This window comes from Saccharomyces cerevisiae, chromosome XIII, assembly GCF_000146045.2.
Source record: "Saccharomyces cerevisiae S288C chromosome XIII, complete sequence".
Lineage (NCBI taxonomy): Eukaryota > Fungi > Ascomycota > Saccharomycetes > Saccharomycetales > Saccharomycetaceae > Saccharomyces > Saccharomyces cerevisiae.
This window is the reverse complement of record NC_001145.3, coordinates 271,318-291,051: the sequence shown is the minus strand read 5'-3', so window position 1 is coordinate 291,051 and position 19,734 is coordinate 271,318. Positions and strand designations below refer to the sequence as shown.

Here is a 19,734-nt window from a genome sequence, read left to right as displayed (position 1 = left end):
ACTACTCTGTGTTTAGTGAACCTTATATCCAATCTTCACTGCAGACAATTTCCTTTTTTGAGAATACTTCGAAGCGTATAATTTCCAAGAAATGGTATCCGTTTTATTGGCCATGTTTGACCGGAAAAAACCTTGGTCGACGTGAAGAAAAAAATTTTCAAATTTCTTCAAAAAGAAAACTCCGCTACGGGGAGTCGAACCCCGGTCTCCACGGTGAAAGCGTGATGTGATAGCCGTTACACTATATCGGATTATATTTCACTGTTGATATTTTTCGTAGAGAACTCCTTATCGAGTTATTAAAGAAACGATCATATCAATTGTTCTATTTTTACATAACTACTCTGACATTATAGTTTCATAAAGCACTGCTACTTATATATTTGGAATTTCTGTGTACCTAATATTATAGTCCTTATCCCCAACGGTTGAACCCAAACAATCATCAAATCATGCACAAGTTTCTCAGCTATCCCATTTCAACTATGATAAAGGTTCATCTTCAAAGTGTATCCATTCAATCCAGTAAATGCAATCATTTCGCTGTATATGACGATATATTGGTGATATGAATGCTAGTCGATAGATTATTGTTTAATTTTGTTCTAACTCGCCAGAAAGAACCAACTGTTTACTTGAAGCTAATTTCCTTGCTTGGTTGGTGACTTATTTATTATTTTTCATAATTAGTTAATTAGTGATCATATGAAGTAATCAGCCACAATACGCCATTGATGCTTGAAGGCGAAAAACAATATATGATTACGTGATATGTGGCACAGTAAAGTTAAAGATTCATTATTACTTCAACGAGAAACTTGACGTCTCATGTATAAGGATATGAGTCGTTACATTGAAAATACAGTAAATGGTTCCACCATTATTATGTTGGTCTTGTTTAGTATGGCCGATCGGCGTGTGTTTTGTTTGCACCTTTTATATAGTAGAAGAATATTTGTCTTAATTCTTATTAGTACTGCAACCTAACCACTAATTATCAACAATTATTGGATTATATAAAGGAGGTAAATTGCCGGATTAAAATCAAATATCATTCATCAACAAGTATTCATATTGTCGGCATATTTTTACATGCGGTGTAAGTATTTGGATCGTATTCTTATAGTGTCAATACCTCGAAGCAGCGTTTCAAGTACCAGACGTATGTAGGAACTTTTTAACGTCGAGTCCGTAAGATTTGATCAGTATTAAAAAAATCTAGATAAATGAGTGGTACAAATAAAAACATCATTAAAAATCGTTAAATAAAAAAGTATGAAGATCATCTATTAAAGTATTAGTAGCCATTAGCCTTAAAAAAATCAGTGCTAGTTTAAGTATAATCTCTTATTCCTCGGAAACTCTTTTTTCTTTTGAGATCCAGCTACCAGATTTCCATGGTTTGACACCTTCAACATACATTTCATTAACTTCCTCTAATGTTAAGCCCTTGGTTTCACAGACAAAGAAAAACACGTAGAAGAATGAAAATACCAAACAGCCCATGAAGACATACCCGTATGAAAATCCAATTGCACTTGTAATGAAGGGAGTGAAGAAACCAATCAAGAAACCCCAAATCCAGTTGGCACCAACAGCAATAGCCATAGCACGATTTTTGACACGCAAAGGATAGGATTCGGCAACAATAACGTAGGCAATTGGGGCCCAACTAATAGCGAAGAAGAAAATGAATAAACAGGTAAAGACAATCATGACGTTACCGGCAGCCTTGGAAGATGGTTGATCTTTACCATTTGGATATAAGCTTGTGACACCGACAGTAGAGAAGATAACAAAACAAATGGCCATGGAAGCAGAACCACCCAATAGACACTTACGACGACCAAATTTATCAACAGTGTATAAGGCCACGAAAGTGGATGCGAAGTTGACTATACCTAAAACGATGGAAGTTTGGAAAGAATCTTTCATACCGACGGCGTTGAAAATAGTAGTACCATAATAGAAGAAGTAATTGTTACCAGTTAATTGTTGTAAGGATTGAATCATAATACCCATAATCACACGAGGTAAAATAGCACCTTTGTTGGAGAATAACTCACCCCAAGAAGCGTTACCGGCTAATCTTTCAGTTTCAACGTTGGCCATAATTGTATCCATTTCAGCAACAATACTTGGATCTTCAATGGTGACTTTGTTAGATTTTGCCAAAGAACGTTTAGCGTCTTCGTATCTGCCTTTTTCGACTAAGAATCTTGGAGATTCTGGAACCATTAGCATACCAGCGATCATGAAAATAGCGAAGGCAAAGTTCAAACCCAAAGGCACTCTCCATTGAACTGAATTGGAGTAGTCTTTAGTACCATAGTTGGTACAGTAACCTAAGAAAATACCTAGAGTGATCATTAACTGATAGAAAGAAACACAGGTACCTCTAATGTGTTTTGGTGCTGTTTCGGAAATCAAAGTTGGAGATAGGACAGCAATACCACCGACACCCATACCAGAGATAATTCTACCAATGAAATATTGGTACCATTTGTCACTAGAAGCAATTTGAATCACAATACCAACGATGTATACCAGAACGACGCACATCAAACCAATTCTACGTCCATACATATCACCCAGACGTCCTAAGGTTAACCCACCAAAGGCACAACCAATATTGAAGATACCAACGATCAAACCAGTCCGGACGTCCGAAAGATAATAGGTACCATCAGATTTCATTTGACCAAATCTTCTTTTGAAATCGGTTTGATTAACAAAACCAGAGATGGTACCAGTATCCCAACCAAAGACAAACCCACCAAATGCAATCATTAGACATAAACAGATAACAGTCCAATATGCGGCGATTGGCTTTGCTGGGAGTTCAGCGTTAGTGTATTCAGATTTGGTTTGAATAGGAGATTCATCCGTCTCTAATTTCTGCACTATCGGAGTAGAGTGGATAGAAGTTTGTTGAGAGCCACTTTCAACGCGGCTAGTAGCGAATTCAGACATTATGTTGCTTTATAAGTCTTTTTGTAATTTAATTTGTTGTTCTTATAATCTAATATAAGAGGAATTGAGAAAGAGGAAATCTCAAATCTGGTTAGAATGTAGAATTGTAATCGCTTTTTATATCATTTGTGAATCCGGGAACGATGACAAGTTTGGTGGGGGTTGCTAGGTTTTGAAAACATAAAAAATGGGCGACTTATTGTTGTCGTCCACGCCAGTTGCGTGGCCTATTACTATCGTTAGGCGGCGTACCGTTAATTTTTCCAGCCCTGCTTCGCCATCGCAAAAACGAAAAGGCACGCATGGCTTGCGAAAAACTAAAATGATGGAAAAACAGGTGGAAGAGCCACCTATCTAGTTCCCGAAGAAAACGCGTAGGAAAAAGGATTTCGGAAAATTTTATTGAGTTAAAAGACCCCGCTTTTCTCCGGATTCATAAGGATTAGCTTAAGTTAGCGGTTGCGCCGTGAGGAGAAAAAGAAACTTAAAAGTGAAGCTGCGGGGCTGTCTATGAGGCGTCATTTTTTGTGGGAGGAGAAGAAGTCGTGCAGTGGAGAAAAAGAATCTATTTCACGGAAAATTATATTTTGGTTTTTCCTCTCCTCTTCTTCGTCCCCCCGTTTCTTTTCTTTGGACTATCATGTAGTCTCTCTGACGAAGAAAAATACGGGGAAAGCAAAGCCACGTGGAGAAAGAGTGGAGAGGGACCAAATGAAAAAGAAAGAGAAAAAGAAAAAGCAGCCCGTTTTGTTATTATTCATCCCCGGTTCTTTTTCTTTTCTACGGTATCTTGATAGTAATGAATAATATTTCTTTTTCTGTGCCTTAACTGACCTGTCAACTAGAATTTTGCTTGTTCTTTCGTGATTACGAAACCCTATCTTCGTTTAAGTAAAATAGATAATTAATTTTTTACTCCAGAAAAGAAATAGAAAGTTTCTCTGTCTTTTCCTACGTCATAAAATTTTGATGATTCATTTTTGTATTACATCGGTAGAAAATTTTTCATACAGGGTAAAATTCTTTGTTTCTACAACTCTGCATCAGCATGTAGGCAAATTAACATTGATCACTGCTAAATTCGGGGGGCATAATTTGTTGAAATTTTGCCAAATGTTACTTTTCCTGCAAAGGATTTATGTTTTTTTGTTGCTTTGGAACTTTGGGGCTCAGGGACTTTAAAAAAATCTGCAAGTAATACTATGCCGCCTACAAAAACTAAATAAGAAAAATATGCCGCACTACTGTACATGAGTTTTACCTCGATTATCATTGTATACAAGCGATACGAATACCCCTCAAGATATATATCTCAACATGAAGAGAATTGTGGATACAAATGGAATTATATGTATTATATACAGAGGTTGTAGAATGTTATTAAATAAAAGGCAATAATTGAACATTGCTCAATGACAATATTAATCTTTTCATGCCTGCAAACCAGGAATGAATATCACTACAGAAACTTTGATATCGTCAGGCACATTTTGTTTAGCCAATACTGTATTATGTAGTATTACCGTGACGTTCAATTTATTAGTTCCATATGCCCGTGAAAATATCTTCCCCGAGGTGTAACCACACCATTCTTTTCCTTTCAAACATGAATAGAAGAGGCGATATTTAACAAGTAATTACAACAATGGTAATATTGTACTCGAGATATGCATGCATGTATATATCGAATTATGAATGCATATATCTAAAATATAAAAAAACCTCTCTATCAACTTTTTTTATTTGCAAACCTGAAAATTTCTATAGCGTTACCGCCTGTGCCTGAGATTTACCCACTTGGTCATCTTGAGGTGAATCTGACGTATCATTACTATCCTGTTTCAAGGCCTTTTCGACATCCTTTTGTAAGGTATTAAAAAGATCTAATTCGTACATTTCGCTTTCATCTTCATCTGATGGCGAATTACTGTCATTAGGGTGATGTTGATGCCTTAACTTTGGATAATAGTATCTGTAGTAAATGTATTGACCACCGATGTAAAAGTCTAATGACATTTGAAATAATGCAAAAATAACAAACAAAGCAGAAATATTTTTCGCACCAAATATCAGGTAAGTGATTTTCAGTGTATCACCACAAAGCCAGCTTACCAAAAGGATCAATTTGAAACCTTGAACAGACTTCAATTTATAAAGAATGGCGATTTGTGGTAACGGCAAAAGCGACTCCACCAATAAACCCAACGACCCTATGATAGAGCCCAGTCCTTGAGCTAGTGAGTCCCAATTTAAAATATTAGAGATGAAAAATGTGACCAATATTTGTACAGTTGCAAAAAGAGCTAAAAACCTCCAGAAATTTTTGTCGTCATCCCACTGCCAAAACGCTCCAATTCTTTTGAAATTTGGGTCAAAGAATTTCAAAATTTTATAAAAAAATGCCAAAAAAATTTTGAATGAAAATTTCAGTAAATTTGTGAACGAAAGAGATTTGATCAGATTCTTCCAATCTTCACTTAAAAATTTCGGTCTATTAATGCAGCTAAAAAACTCGAACCATATGTCGTGAATCAAATGTGACAATGACTCTACATCGGTGAGATTTTGGTATTTGTACTCATCAGGTCTATATTTTAAGCTTGTTCTCAGCAAGATCAGTTGAATAAAAATCATCACTAATGACTGCCTCAACAAAGTGATTTCATACGGTGTAATGAGATAGTAAGATATTCTTAGGATACTAGCGATCAACATTGTGGCACAAATATCTATTGAAAACCCTAAAGCAGTCTTGCATTTCTCAATGCTAATGATCGTGGTACCATATGAAAATAGGGGGGTAAAGCTGATCAAATTGTTGGCAATGAATTGCATTGTAAGCCATTCAGGAATATAAAATTGGTCGACCTTGGGTAGATATGAATATAGAGTATCGCTCATATCGTATGATGCTTTGGTGGCAGTAGCAACCGCAACGTCCCTTATTAAAGTAGCATCTAACGGACCTGTTGTTGACATTCTCTAGCTTTATCTGTGGAAAGTATTAATTTTTTATTGAATTTTATAAAGAAAGGAATGCAACAGTATGCGTATAGTTTTTATAAAAAAAATAGGGCGCTGAAACCAAATCAAAATATCAAATGTCGTATCGTTTTTGGCTTTCAGGATTGTTGATGTTTATAAATAGTGATAAGGCTTTGCTTTTTGATATTACGACTATGGCCTATACTTTTCACTATTCTCCATGGAAGAAGTATGCAAATAAATGGAGGAAAAGATGAATACTTGACCAACATCTAAATATAAAAATAATACGAAAATCGTTCAAACTTCCGGTGTTTCTTTTTCCACTTTTGGTGTTTTTTTCTTTTCCTATTTCACAGACTAAAAATCATTCTTGACGGGGAAGTCACCCTACGCTACTTTAAAGATATAAAGAAGTAAGACATTAAGAATAATGTATTATGATGCAGTATTTAGTACTGATTGATCAGGGCAATGTAGTCCTTGCGTACAGGCAATGAATCAGCCTGATTTGACCTGTTGATAGCTTGCCATTTGGGCTCGTCCTTAAACAGTCTCAAGGCCTTGATGTGGTTGCTAGTTGTCAAGGTGAAACGATGATAGATGCCTGGTGGAAGAATCAGTAAATCACCTGACTCTACCAAACACCTAATCCAGTTCTCTGGTGTGGAAGCATCCCTGACGTCAAAGTATCCAGCACCCTCGAGACAGTATCTTATTTCTTCGTCTTCATGTAAATGCTCTTGGTAGAATGTTGCTAGTTTTTCATTAAACTCTGCTTCACTTTTGAAGGAACCTTCGCAGATGTTGACCACATCTCTATTTTTATATTCTCTTTGCCTAGCAATTTCATTCACTTCTTCCTCATTTGCACAGTATTTATAAATCACTCCTAACTTGGCTAATTCATCCAGGGAAAGTTCTGTTCCAGAATTGTGGGGTGCGCGATAATCGGAGTCAACCTTGTTGTCATGAATATATACCTTAACCATTCTAACTTTTGACCTTTTTACGACCTTTTTTAGTGTCTTGTTTGGTGGTTATTGTTTTTTTTGATCTGCAGATGCCACCCTCTTTGTTCTTTTATACTTTGATGTTTTTCAATATGCATATTTCGGTGTTAGCGACTCTACTGTGGCGTCGCCCTGTCGAGCGGCTCTTACAAGGGCCCTTTCAGTCGTCAATGCAAAGAAAACTGGCAGAAATTACCTTCATTGCGCCGTTATGCTATCTTGCCTCTCTCCTGTTATTTAGAAGGCATCTCACTATCTAGACAGACAATACGACTTGCGCACATGTGAATCATTAACAAGATCGTGATTATCGCTACTTCTGCATAGTTTATAGGGAGAAAAAGAGAAGGAAAAAATTGTGTCAAAAACGGGCCAGAATATAAAAAAAAAATATTAATTGAAGAGTAATATGGACTATCGTAAAATACTTGTACTGAACGAGCAGTTAGTCTTGATCTAGAAGAGATGAAAATACCGGTGGGCGGTCGTTCAATCTTCAGCAATTGCAATTTTTTTTACGCATGCAAGATATATGTATGACTTACTCGAGCAAAAATTTTTTGTGCGGGAAATCAAATTCGCTTCAGCCTATTATTTACGCACCGGCAAAGCCCTGAACAATAGCAAGACTCCGATATTTCAGCGAAAGCATTCTTTGCCTGCGTGGCTTTCGTCCGCGGTTATTATTACTGCGCCTGTTAGCAACGACGGAAGTCACTCGATTCTATTTGCTCGTAAAACTCTAAGAATGATAATGCCTATGTTTAGTCCGCTTTTCAACAGAAGTCCTGACGATTGCCCTTCTCATCTGACCGCTACCCATATCTTTCAGCAATTCAGCGCTATGCTGGATTACGGACAGAGTACAAAGGAAGCCACTAACAAGCGCAGGTTAATAAAGGGTTCTGACCTACTTGTTGCCTTGGATCGGAATTGTATTCCTTCAGCCCCCTTTGTCCCCGAAATTGCCCTGCGTAAAAGCGGCGCAGTGGGGTCCTAACGTTTATTCCTTCCAAAGCTTTCTCATGCCACATAGTGCTAAAATAAGTGGACGCATGGGTTTCCTGCACGGACTTCTTCAAAGCGACCTAAAAAGTCCGTTTCTAACTTCGCCTTTCCTCATTATATGCGGTTTACGCCCTTATCTATAAAGGGAAATAACCTCATACAGTAACATGTCCGCTTATTCCCGCATATTTTTCTCAGTTAAGCAACATTCATTTACGTCTCCTATTTTTGCTTAGAAGATGACTTGGTTACTTTATTTTCTTCTAACTGCTTAGGTAAACTACATCATCTAATATATAAAGACGCTTCCACCACATTTAACCAACGGAAACGTCTCTTCGCTGTAAGGTTCTACATTTATTAGGTTATACTAACTAATCAATTCTTCGTTCTTTTCTTAACATTTCTCTCTTTTTTCGTTCATATAACGTAAATTACACGAAGCTATCCATCCTAAGGGCAAACGGGAAAGAAAATAAAACAAAACCATGAAGTTGCAGAGTTTGTTGGTTTCTGCTGCAGTTTTGACTTCTCTAACAGAGAACGTTAACGCTTGGTCACCAAATAACAGTTACGTCCCTGCGAACGTAACCTGTGATGATGATATTAACTTAGTCAGAGAAGCATCTGGTTTGTCAGATAACGAAACAGAATGGCTGAAAAAAAGAGATGCATACACCAAGGAGGCTTTGCATTCTTTTTTGAATAGGGCCACTTCGAATTTCAGTGACACTTCCTTGCTATCCACTCTTTTTGGTAGCAACTCTTCCAATATGCCTAAGATTGCCGTCGCCTGTTCTGGTGGTGGTTACCGTGCCATGTTGTCTGGTGCTGGTATGCTTGCTGCTATGGACAATCGTACTGATGGCGCAAATGAGCATGGTCTTGGTGGGCTGCTGCAAGGTGCAACTTACTTGGCAGGTCTGTCGGGTGGTAACTGGTTAACAAGTACTTTGGCTTGGAACAACTGGACGTCTGTGCAAGCTATCGTGGATAATACAACAGAATCTAACTCAATTTGGGACATCTCTCATTCAATTCTTACCCCAGACGGCATTAACATCTTTAAGACTGGGAGTAGATGGGACGACATATCAGATGACGTTCAGGATAAAAAAGACGCCGGTTTCAACATCTCTTTGGCGGATGTTTGGGGCCGTGCTCTTGCGTACAATTTTTGGCCAAGCTTACACCGTGGTGGTGTAGGGTACACATGGTCAACTTTAAGGGAAGCTGATGTCTTCAAGAATGGAGAAATGCCCTTCCCTATCACTGTTGCAGACGGTAGATACCCAGGTACCACCGTGATAAACTTGAATGCCACTCTTTTCGAATTTAATCCCTTTGAAATGGGTTCATGGGACCCCACTTTGAACGCATTTACGGATGTGAAGTATTTAGGTACCAACGTTACAAACGGTAAACCAGTTAATAAAGGCCAATGCATTGCCGGGTTTGATAACACTGGTTTCATAACAGCCACTTCATCTACGTTGTTTAACCAATTTTTACTAAGATTGAATTCTACCGATTTACCTTCATTTATTGCTAACTTAGCCACCGATTTCCTGGAAGATTTATCCGACAATAGTGACGATATTGCAATTTACGCCCCAAATCCATTCAAGGAAGCTAATTTTCTTCAAAAGAACGCAACCTCCAGTATTATCGAATCAGAATATCTATTTTTGGTTGATGGTGGTGAAGATAACCAAAATATTCCTTTAGTTCCATTGTTGCAAAAGGAACGTGAACTAGATGTTATTTTTGCATTAGACAATTCTGCTGATACTGACGACTATTGGCCAGATGGTGCTTCATTAGTTAACACTTATCAGCGTCAATTTGGCAGCCAAGGTCTCAATTTGTCTTTCCCATATGTTCCAGATGTGAACACATTTGTCAACTTGGGGTTGAACAAAAAGCCAACCTTTTTTGGTTGTGATGCAAGAAATTTGACAGACTTGGAGTACATTCCACCATTAATTGTTTACATTCCAAATTCAAGACATTCATTTAATGGTAACCAAAGTACTTTTAAGATGTCATACTCCGATTCAGAACGTCTTGGTATGATTAAGAATGGGTTTGAAGCTGCCACAATGGGTAATTTTACTGATGATTCTGATTTCTTGGGCTGTGTTGGTTGCGCCATTATCAGACGTAAGCAACAAAACTTGAATGCTACATTGCCCTCTGAATGCAGCCAGTGTTTTACCAACTACTGCTGGAACGGTACTATTGACAGCAGGTCAGTCTCAGGTGTAGGAAATGATGATTATTCTTCTTCTGCTTCCTTGTCTGCCTCCGCCGCTGCTGCCTCTGCCTCTGCCTCTGCCTCTGCTTCCGCCTCTGCCTCTGCTTCTGGGTCTTCCACTCATAAGAAAAATGCGGGCAATGCTTTGGTGAATTATTCTAACTTAAACACTAACACTTTTATTGGTGTCTTAAGTGTCATTAGTGCCGTCTTCGGTCTAATTTAGGCTCTTTCTTCGTTTCTATTTCTTTTCTAAAAGAATACGAGAGTGAGAAAAGCGCAAAAATATCAACATACAAATAGTTTACGAGATCTCAAGTGCATACCGCATCTTATTTTTACAAACTCGAAATCTTACGAGCATTAACATTTACATACCGGGTGTCTTCCCTACATATATCTATCTATACAGATATGTTCATGCAGTACTTTCATCGAAGATATATAGATAGGTTTAAAGTGCAGAAGGAAAAAGCTAGGATTGCAGATATGCCATCTGCAGGCCAAATTTCACTTCCACATATCTGCACTGTTCATGAAAATGATCAGTTTCTTTCTTTCTTGCAGCTTTAGATAATCTGGTTTTTCTGCTTTTACACCTTAGAGATGAATCAAAGACACTCAATTCGGTTATACGACAAAGGGCGAACACAATGATGATTCTCACGACTAAATTAAGGACATACTTTTCAATGGTGATGCCTATAGAGAATTTACCGTCGCACCCAATGCAGCCGGTCTGGCCAAACTGGGAAATAAGGTTTTTCTTGGCTCGTATACGCCTTCGAAAAGCTCCTACAAAGGGACGCGTCGCCTTTTTCAACAATTTTTTACCTTGCGGACATTTCTTCCGCATATTCTCCACCTTGGCATTGTTTACCAACAGAAGAAAGTGAAAAAAAAATCAAAAAAAAGGTAAAAAAAGGACAAAGAGTTAAATAGTCTGAGAATCTTCTTCTTTTCGTATCTCATGTGGAGTAGAATATACCTTATATATGAGCACAATTAGTTATCTTTACAAGGCGTTAGAAATGTCTTTTAGCTTGTTTTTCCTTAGTGTGCCTTCAAATCTTATCAAGGGTTAGAAGTGAGTTAAAATTCACTCGCGCTGGTAAAGTAACACTTCTTACGCAGATGCAATTACGGAACATATTACAGGCTAGCTCGCTAATTTCTGGACTTTCGCTCGCTGCAGATTCGTCGTCCACTACTGGTGATGGTTATGCTCCATCAATAATTCCTTGTCCCAGTGATGATACCTCTTTAGTTAGAAACGCGTCTGGCTTATCTACCGCTGAAACTGATTGGTTAAAGAAAAGAGATGCGTACACTAAAGAAGCTTTACATTCCTTCTTAAGCAGAGCTACTTCTAACTTCAGTGACACTTCTTTGCTATCCACTCTTTTCAGTAGTAACTCTTCCAATGTACCCAAAATTGGTATTGCATGCTCTGGTGGTGGTTATCGTGCCATGTTGGGTGGTGCTGGTATGATTGCTGCTATGGACAATCGTACTGATGGTGCTAACGAGCATGGTCTTGGTGGTTTACTACAAAGTTCCACGTATCTATCGGGTTTGTCCGGTGGTAACTGGTTGACTGGTACTTTGGCATGGAACAATTGGACCTCTGTACAGGAAATTGTAGACCATATGAGTGAGAGCGATTCCATCTGGAATATCACGAAATCCATTGTGAACCCTGGTGGCTCTAATTTGACCTACACAATTGAAAGATGGGAGTCCATTGTACAAGAAGTGCAGGCTAAGTCTGATGCAGGCTTCAATATATCTTTGTCGGATTTGTGGGCCCGTGCACTTTCTTACAACTTCTTTCCAAGCTTGCCAGATGCTGGCTCCGCTTTGACTTGGTCCTCTTTGAGAGATGTTGATGTGTTCAAAAACGGTGAAATGCCTTTACCAATTACTGTTGCAGATGGTAGATACCCAGGTACCACCGTGATAAACTTGAATGCCACTCTTTTCGAGTTCACTCCATTTGAAATGGGTTCTTGGGATCCTTCTTTGAACGCTTTTACGGATGTGAAATATCTAGGTACCAACGTTACAAATGGTAAACCGGTCAACAAGGATCAATGCGTTTCTGGTTACGATAATGCTGGATTTGTAATTGCCACATCCGCCAGTTTATTCAACGAATTTTCCCTGGAAGCTTCCACTTCGACCTATTATAAAATGATTAATAGTTTTGCCAACAAGTACGTTAACAACCTATCCCAAGATGACGATGATATTGCAATTTACGCTGCAAATCCATTCAAGGATACAGAATTTGTTGACCGCAATTACACTTCCAGTATTGTTGATGCCGATGATTTGTTTTTAGTTGATGGTGGTGAGGACGGCCAAAATTTGCCGTTGGTTCCACTAATCAAGAAGGAACGTGACTTGGATGTGGTGTTCGCATTGGATATATCCGACAATACTGATGAATCATGGCCAAGTGGTGTGTGCATGACGAACACTTATGAGCGCCAGTATTCTAAGCAAGGTAAAGGAATGGCTTTCCCATATGTTCCAGACGTTAACACCTTCCTTAACTTGGGCTTAACTAATAAGCCAACGTTTTTTGGTTGTGATGCAAAAAATTTGACGGACTTGGAGTATATTCCACCTTTAGTTGTATATATCCCAAACACAAAACATTCATTCAATGGTAACCAAAGTACTTTGAAGATGAACTACAATGTTACAGAACGTCTTGGAATGATCAGAAATGGTTTTGAAGCTGCTACAATGGGCAACTTTACGGATGACTCTAACTTTTTAGGTTGCATAGGTTGTGCCATCATTAGACGTAAGCAAGAAAGCCTAAATGCCACCTTGCCCCCTGAATGTACCAAATGTTTTGCGGATTACTGCTGGAACGGCACACTAAGTACCTCAGCTAATCCTGAACTATCGGGAAATAGTACGTATCAAAGCGGTGCTATTGCCTCTGCAATCTCTGAGGCTACTGACGGTATTCCAATAACGGCTCTCTTAGGTTCATCAACCTCCGGAAATACTACATCAAACTCAACAACCTCGACTTCATCAAATGTCACTTCTAACTCAAACTCTTCGTCAAATACAACTTTAAACTCAAATTCTTCATCCTCTTCAATTTCTTCCTCTACAGCTCGTTCTTCTTCCTCTACGGCAAACAAAGCGAATGCTGCGGCTATTTCCTATGCGAACACTAATACTCTAATGAGTTTGTTAGGTGCCATAACAGCATTATTTGGACTAATTTAGAAGCCCTTCTGAGAAACAATACATAATACATCCTTTCACCCAAAAGGATAATGACAAGTAAATGTATAAAAATGTGTATTAATATGAAAATTTTTTTCCCGATTATCACTCCTCTTTCCGCTATTTTTGGTAGAAGGATGCCTAACTTCAAGGATTGATATATCTTCCTTATTATAAAGTTAAAATGAACAAAGCAAAAAGGTTGAATGGTCCTCAATAGCTTGGCGATGACTTGACTAAGCGACACCAACCGGCCTTCTTTATGTTAGTCAATCTTGTTTTTTTTATATCCTAGTTTATTTGAAACACTATACCTTTAAATATTATAGACAGTATAAGAGATGAGCAATTAATCTCTGATCTTGGCATAACCCTTTGAAATAATAGTCTGAACGCTGTTGCGCCTATTTTCGAGAGCAAAGAGTAAATCCCTCATTACTATACCAGGCTCCTCTCTAGCTTCTCTAAACTTTAGCCCACTTTCTCCTCTAGCCGTGATGTCGGAGGCGACTTTGCCTGAAGATTTTGCTCCCAAGGACGTCGGCTTATTTACTGATGAAGTTAGCCAACCATACTGTTTTTTACTACCTGCTCTAAGGCCAGCCGTAACGTTCGATGCTCTGTGTAACGTCTCTTCGGAATCAATCTTATTTTCATAATCTTCCTTCTCGAGTCCCAACGCAATTCTTTTTTTCACACGCCTTTCTTCTTCTTTTTTTTGAATTAGTGCAATGGCTCTTAAAGCCGCAGAAACTTCACTTCTTCTACCAGAATTTATCTTGACTGCTTTTCTTCTATGTCGGGAGATGACAATGGCATTTGTTAGGATATCTCTCATATAGTTTTCGCAGGCACTTGACATCATGTCCAAAATTTCAGGATTCTTTGTAGGGGTCAGGTTGAAGTTTTGCTCTTTTCCGACTTTCCTCATATAATTGGAAACTTGTTCCGGGTGAAGGAATGGTAAATGGTTGGGGATCTTAACGTTATTTGTTTGAACTTGGGATTTTGAGGCATTAATAGATGAATTTAGAAGAGCCTCCTCCTCCCTAACATCGATACCTGCGGAAAAAAGGACATCTTGCATTTTATTTGGGTCTGATTGTTGTTGTGCATTCTGTCCTGAGGAGTTGGATGCTTTGCCATCTTTAGAATCTGCTTTACTCGTACCCTTGTTTTTTTTTTTATCATCCTTTTTTGGTAGAGCTAGTCCAGCAGGGCTAGAGAACATATTGTTTGTATCTCCATTACTTTCAACTCTCAAATTAGTTGTGGGTGATACATTTTTAGGAAGAACAGAATCATCCGTATTACCTGCCGCATCATTGTGAGTTGAAGATACATGTGCGGTTGATTTTATCTGGCTAGGCGACGGAAGGCTATGTGATAGCTCACTAGCTTTACCTGGTGACAAATTAAATGCTGGTTTCGTTTCTGGGACGGTATGTTGATATTTAGGCGTGTCTGACGCTGATACTCCAGTGCCATCAGATGGCTTTTTCGGCGAATTTGCCATTATGTGATATGATGCCGAAAGACAATATGTGCACTACCAATCGATAAAAGCACTTTAGATTACGTGCAGGTGAGGTTATACAGAATGCTGATTAGAAAAACTTTCCCATTTGAGCTATTACACGGACCACATTCGACTTATCGATGTTCAGTTCATTCACTTTTTCAAATTAAGATCATTTATGACGAATATTGAATACTGGAGAATACACATTTTTAGCGGGCGTCGTTTGTCCGGCATATTATAAGGCTATCTAATCCAAATTATCGAAAGATTTGTTACCTTCTAATAAATATGGGAACCTATAATATCCGAATTAGGCTTCATACACTGTATTTAAAATTGAAAAACAAATAAATAACAATTTATAGTGGTACATATCTTTACTCTATTTACCTAATTATTTCTCTGTTTAGTACGTCAATTACATCTGTTGGATATCCTTCAATAATGTTTTGGCAGACTAAGTGGTTAGTCTTCACTCCGTAAAATTTATTCACGAGAAATCGGCATATCCATGATGCTTGTGACGAGCTTTTCCCACTCATTCAGTTTGAGACCGGCATGGTTGGAGTTCAATTTTGCCCAATCCTGGAAGGCACGTGTTATTAAAAATTGGGTTTCCTGAAAGATTGTAAACTCTTCCAAAATACATTGTCTTATCAACCAAGCTCTGTTTGATTGCTCTATTATGCTTCTTCTATCCTTCTGTATGATTTTTTTTATCCTGTCGTACTCTGCTCCACTGACATCTGGTTTTCCTTTCATCGATTCCAATTTCTCTTTGTTCAATTCGACATGTCTTTGCAATTCAACTACGTTATTTGCAGCCATAATTTTGTATCTCTCAAATAAACTTCTCAAAGAAAGTAAGATGTCCGTGAAAATTTTGAATTTTGGCGATAACGTTCCCGATATTTCTTCTGTTTCTTGTTTGCAGATACTACTCGTAGTTTCTAGGTGTTTTTTAATTATACTCAAATTGTTATTAATGTCCAATATGGTATCATTTTGTTGTACCGGATATAGTTTTGGAGTCACTTCGCTAAAGTTATCCACTAGTGTCTCAAAAAAATTTCTTTCGTGTACCATTTGCATAATTCTTTTTTCATGCCTTTCCAAGAGAAGCGTGATTCTATACCATAATTCCATCGAGGTATCGATACAAGATGCAGCCTGGTTCCATTGTTCTGCAAACTCTTTTTTCCACATTTTCATAAATTCTTGTGATATCTTTTTATCAGCGAATTCGTTTGAAGTGTCATAGGTTGCTTGCTTTCTCCAACTTGTTAAGTCAGTGCGTACGGTTAAAAATGTTAACACTAAATCATCATTACTTAATTTAGGGTGTTTCATTACCAAATTAATGAATCTAGATAACCCTATTCTTCTTTTCTTCAAAAAAAGCTGGTCTGCGTTTTGGGATCCAATTCTTTTGGGAGGTAGCTCAGGGATCATTCTAAAAGGGTATCTTTTCAGCAGAATTTCTCTTAACCATAAGAAATCAGAGTATCTTCTTACGACAGTACGTTCTTCAGAAGGCGAGGTACTTGGAAGAGCAATGAGATGTTTCACTAAATAGTTTGCGTGCTTGAAAAGTAAACCCTCTCTTTCAGGTATCTCTTCAATGATGATGATGTCGGCATCTAGAGGTCTGTATGTTTTTCTAACGTTGTTAGTCCAATCAAGTAAGTCGGCTTCAGATTCTTCTATATTCTGATCTCTAGCATCATTCTTATCTATAACTGTCTCATTGGCCGCTATATTGGGAGTTTGGCTCATGCCAGTTGCACCAAGAGGATTTCTACTATCATCCCAGATACTTTCTTCAAGCACATCGTTGGTCGGTAAAAAACCAGTATCCTCCTCATTTGTGTCCAGAGGTGTTGAAAAGTTCAAGGTGTTAAACTCACCAGAGATTCCGTTGAGGCTGGGTTCACTATTGGTGGTAGAAACGACGTGATCATCATCCTTAGTCCATGCATTAGAACTGGTATTCCAAGGATCACTGCCTTCGTAATTGTCCATTACTTTTTTTTTCGCCTCAGTGGTGTTTTATAGAATCCAAATTCGATTGCTTTTACTATTATTTCTCTTACAACTTGGGTGAAAAGAAGTGGCGTTCACCCTGTTTTCATTGTACCTTCCTTCCTCACTTTTTTTTCTGGCATGTGTTTCGTAAAAGCGCCTACCTTAACCGAAAATGACGGCAATATCGAGATGATCTGGATCAACAATAACTTATTGAGAGCGTAGAGAAAAGTAAAAGTGTCTTAATAAATTATGAAAGAATATACAGTTCAATTAATTACAGTGCTAGAATTATATTTCTAATGGTCAATGGTAGGTTTAGATTCCTGAGGTTCGAGGTTCCACCAAAGACACGATAACATGAAAAATCCTAATAAGAATATTCTATCCCTTGGTTGCAAGTGTGAATGAACGTCGCAGGGAGTTTCGATAACAGGTGTGTTCTGCAGTGAAGAAATATTTTTTTCAATAGTTCTAAAAGTTTTATCACTAACCAATTTCTTCGTGATTTTGATTGGATCATTTATTAATATCCTCTTTTTTTTGGGTTCATTTATCTTCACACTACTTTTTTTATTTGAACATGAATCGTGCGTGATAAGTCTTTGTAGCAAATCTGATTTGCGACCTGATAATTTTAACCCTCTTGATTTGCACTGCTCTTTGAGAACTTTAACTGTAAATTTTTGAAAAGGTGTTATATCGTTATTATTCATTAAAAAGCTCAAGTGGCTCTTCGTTTGGGTGCTATGTACATATCTGTGTAGGCTCACCTTGTAAGCACCGGGCTGTTTCAATAGTAAGGTAAACGGTAAATATAGAGATCTCCCTGGCTCAGCCGCCCGTATGCCGGAGAATTGTTGTGAAACAATTCTACCTAATAGAGAAATTGACATGTCTTCTTTCAGAAGCTTTACTTTGCCGGTTCAGCTGCACTAGGTGTCTTTTTGAGAAACATGCGTATCACAGGCCCTTCTGAAGAAGAGCATAAAATATAGTAAATAAACAAACTCTTCGAAGGTACTACGTTACCCTCCCCTGTTGAGAACTTCATAGGAAATGTCAGCCACACCGCGCGGTGGGGGTGCAGATGATTAAATGATTATGAAGTCAATAAATTGGATGATTTGATTTATAAAAGTTATTTACATACAAAATAAAACAAATAAATATCCATATATATAAGACATTTAGTCCTTATTCCTTTCATTTTTTCTTGTTCTCACGTGGAGTATGCGATTCTGTGAAAAACCATCAAAAAAAAATAAGTCAAATGACATGGTTAAAACAAGAACATTACCGAAATGTATGATTTTAGTGAATATTTTCTAAATTTTTGAGCTTTTAAACTTAGTATTGACGTGCAGCTTCCTGGCAGGCTTTTAGTTGCTGCAAGTAATAATCACATATCTGGAAGTTGCCGTTGTTTTCATCCAAACAACGTGTAAAGTTTCTCGCGTCTATTTCACAAGTTCTTCCCAACTGCTGGTCCGTTTGGGTTTGGCCGGAGGTGTTGGCCATATTTTGCTGTTGTTGCTCAACAGGAGCGGAATCAGACCCGGATCCGGAAAACATACCGGTAATACCTGCACCTAGGGTGTGTCCAATGGTGCTACCAACGGCAACACCTGCAGCAGTGGAGGCCATCTGCGCAAACATACCTGGCTGTCTCGTTTGGGCACCTGCAGCAGGAGGGTGTGAATAGGCATTTGGTTGTTGTTGTTGTTGTGGATGAACTGGAGCCGCCATGGTAGAAGCGGACCTTGTCTGAGTAGGTCTCGATCTCGATATAGGTCTTGATGATCCTCTTGAACGTGCCATATTTTAGAATTTTGTTGCTGTTGTTGCTTTTCTTGTTCTGTTCTTTGTTCGAAATATTAATCCTTTTTCTTAAAGGTTATAAACTGTACGAGTGATAGGCTTATATAGGTCGCGGAGATTGCGGTGGAGTGAAAAAGCGCTTTTCTTTTATACCTTTGTTCAAGGTGGCGTTTGCCGTATAAAAGCACACATGACATAACCGAACCTCGGAAAATGAAGTTGCACTGTTATTGCCTTCCAGATGTGTAGAATCATCACCATCTTCTGTGATAAATGAAGAGGGAATCGTACGAGGACGCCAGCATATTTTTACATCAAAATTTATGTTATTGTTGAAGGAACATTGAAAAGATAGGGCGGGCAAAATCTGCGATCAAGCCTATCCTCTTTCATCTCAGCTGTTCTAGATGCGTTACCCGGTGGTAACTTCACTGCATATTATTACTTTATATACCTTATTCTATATGTTGCCCGGGTAGGGCATTATGTAGCATCACCCGGAAGAACTTTTGGACTTTTCTCTGTCAAAAGATATTACCTAAAAGGGTCAAAACAAAACAAACCCAATAAAGAAAATCCAAAATATAGAACGAATAAATATCTCGAGGACCTGGGATGATCTTTGAATGTACATCCTTTGAAACAAGGCATATCTTGAACAGTTACTCTTGTGCTACTCAACTTTCGTACAATACATATAGAATCACTGAGAAAGTAAATCCAATTCAAGCGGCAGTTTCAAAGAACAATAAGCCTTTTGTGTCAAATTCTGATTCTGCTTTTTTTCCTATTTTTTCATCCTTCAATTTTGTGGCATATACTACATTAACTTTCAAGAAAACTTAAAAAAGAAAAGACAAAAAAGCTAAACTGCA

The 19,734-nt window shown here is 38.1% G+C and overlaps 12 protein-coding genes and 1 non-coding gene across 13 annotated transcripts, besides 2 other annotated features; 4 read left to right on the top strand and 9 right to left on the bottom strand.

The window, feature by feature from the left end:
* Positions 1-179: 179 nt before the first annotated feature.
* YNCM0010W lies at positions 180-251 on the bottom strand. The gene has a single exon. It is a non-coding gene; the product is annotated as a tRNA-Glu (tRNA).
* Positions 252-827: 576 nt separating this feature from the next.
* Positions 828-1,003: a long terminal repeat (Ty4 LTR).
* A 344-nt stretch (positions 1,004-1,347) lies between these two features.
* HXT2 (hexose transporter HXT2) lies at positions 1,348-2,973 on the bottom strand (the record flags this gene model as incomplete). Its single annotated transcript, NM_001182507.1, has 1 exon — positions 1,348-2,973. One exon carries the CDS (start codon positions 2,971-2,973, stop codon positions 1,348-1,350), a length of 1,626 nt encoding a protein of 541 aa, NP_013724.1.
* Positions 2,974-4,100: 1,127 nt separating this feature from the next.
* Positions 4,101-4,217: an origin of replication (ARS1310; Autonomously Replicating Sequence).
* A 517-nt stretch (positions 4,218-4,734) lies between these two features.
* ANY1 (Any1p) lies at positions 4,735-5,952 on the bottom strand (the record flags this gene model as incomplete). Its single annotated transcript, NM_001182506.1, has 1 exon — positions 4,735-5,952. The coding sequence occupies one exon, from the start codon at positions 5,950-5,952 to the stop codon at positions 4,735-4,737; it is 1,218 nt and encodes a 405-aa protein (NP_013723.1).
* Positions 5,953-6,410: 458 nt separating this feature from the next.
* On the bottom strand, positions 6,411-6,950 carry ADI1 (acireductone dioxygenase (Ni2+-requiring); the record flags this gene model as incomplete). Its single annotated transcript, NM_001182505.1, has 1 exon — positions 6,411-6,950. One exon carries the CDS (start codon positions 6,948-6,950, stop codon positions 6,411-6,413), a length of 540 nt encoding a protein of 179 aa, NP_013722.1.
* A 553-nt stretch (positions 6,951-7,503) lies between these two features.
* On the top strand, positions 7,504-7,971 carry YMR008C-A (uncharacterized protein; the record flags this gene model as incomplete). The annotated part of the gene is made up of 1 exon (NM_001395039.1): positions 7,504-7,971. The coding sequence occupies one exon, from the start codon at positions 7,504-7,506 to the stop codon at positions 7,969-7,971; it is 468 nt and encodes a 155-aa protein (NP_001381969.1).
* Positions 7,972-8,467: 496 nt separating this feature from the next.
* On the top strand, positions 8,468-10,462 carry PLB1 (lysophospholipase; the record flags this gene model as incomplete). The annotated part of the gene is made up of 1 exon (NM_001182504.1): positions 8,468-10,462. One exon carries the CDS (start codon positions 8,468-8,470, stop codon positions 10,460-10,462), a length of 1,995 nt encoding a protein of 664 aa, NP_013721.1.
* Positions 10,463-10,711: 249 nt separating this feature from the next.
* Positions 10,712-11,092, bottom strand: YMR007W (uncharacterized protein; the record flags this gene model as incomplete). The annotated part of the gene is made up of 1 exon (NM_001348864.1): positions 10,712-11,092. One exon carries the CDS (start codon positions 11,090-11,092, stop codon positions 10,712-10,714), a length of 381 nt encoding a protein of 126 aa, NP_001335804.1.
* A 278-nt stretch (positions 11,093-11,370) lies between these two features.
* PLB2 (lysophospholipase) lies at positions 11,371-13,491 on the top strand (the record flags this gene model as incomplete). The annotated part of the gene is made up of 1 exon (NM_001182502.1): positions 11,371-13,491. The coding sequence occupies one exon, from the start codon at positions 11,371-11,373 to the stop codon at positions 13,489-13,491; it is 2,121 nt and encodes a 706-aa protein (NP_013719.1).
* A 349-nt stretch (positions 13,492-13,840) lies between these two features.
* Positions 13,841-15,007, bottom strand: TAF4 (Taf4p; the record flags this gene model as incomplete). The annotated part of the gene is made up of 1 exon (NM_001182501.1): positions 13,841-15,007. One exon carries the CDS (start codon positions 15,005-15,007, stop codon positions 13,841-13,843), a length of 1,167 nt encoding a protein of 388 aa, NP_013718.1.
* Positions 15,008-15,499: 492 nt separating this feature from the next.
* On the bottom strand, positions 15,500-17,035 carry MVP1 (Mvp1p; the record flags this gene model as incomplete). Its single annotated transcript, NM_001182500.1, has 1 exon — positions 15,500-17,035. The coding sequence occupies one exon, from the start codon at positions 17,033-17,035 to the stop codon at positions 15,500-15,502; it is 1,536 nt and encodes a 511-aa protein (NP_013717.1).
* A 302-nt stretch (positions 17,036-17,337) lies between these two features.
* AIM34 (Aim34p) lies at positions 17,338-17,934 on the bottom strand (the record flags this gene model as incomplete). The annotated part of the gene is made up of 1 exon (NM_001182499.1): positions 17,338-17,934. The coding sequence occupies one exon, from the start codon at positions 17,932-17,934 to the stop codon at positions 17,338-17,340; it is 597 nt and encodes a 198-aa protein (NP_013716.1).
* A 454-nt stretch (positions 17,935-18,388) lies between these two features.
* On the bottom strand, positions 18,389-18,859 carry MIX17 (Mix17p; the record flags this gene model as incomplete). Its single annotated transcript, NM_001182498.1, has 1 exon — positions 18,389-18,859. The coding sequence occupies one exon, from the start codon at positions 18,857-18,859 to the stop codon at positions 18,389-18,391; it is 471 nt and encodes a 156-aa protein (NP_013715.1).
* Positions 18,860-19,474: 615 nt separating this feature from the next.
* Positions 19,475-19,705, top strand: YMR001C-A (uncharacterized protein; the record flags this gene model as incomplete). The annotated part of the gene is made up of 1 exon (NM_001184613.1): positions 19,475-19,705. The coding sequence occupies one exon, from the start codon at positions 19,475-19,477 to the stop codon at positions 19,703-19,705; it is 231 nt and encodes a 76-aa protein (NP_878140.1).
* Between the last annotated feature and the right edge of the window lie 29 nt (positions 19,706-19,734).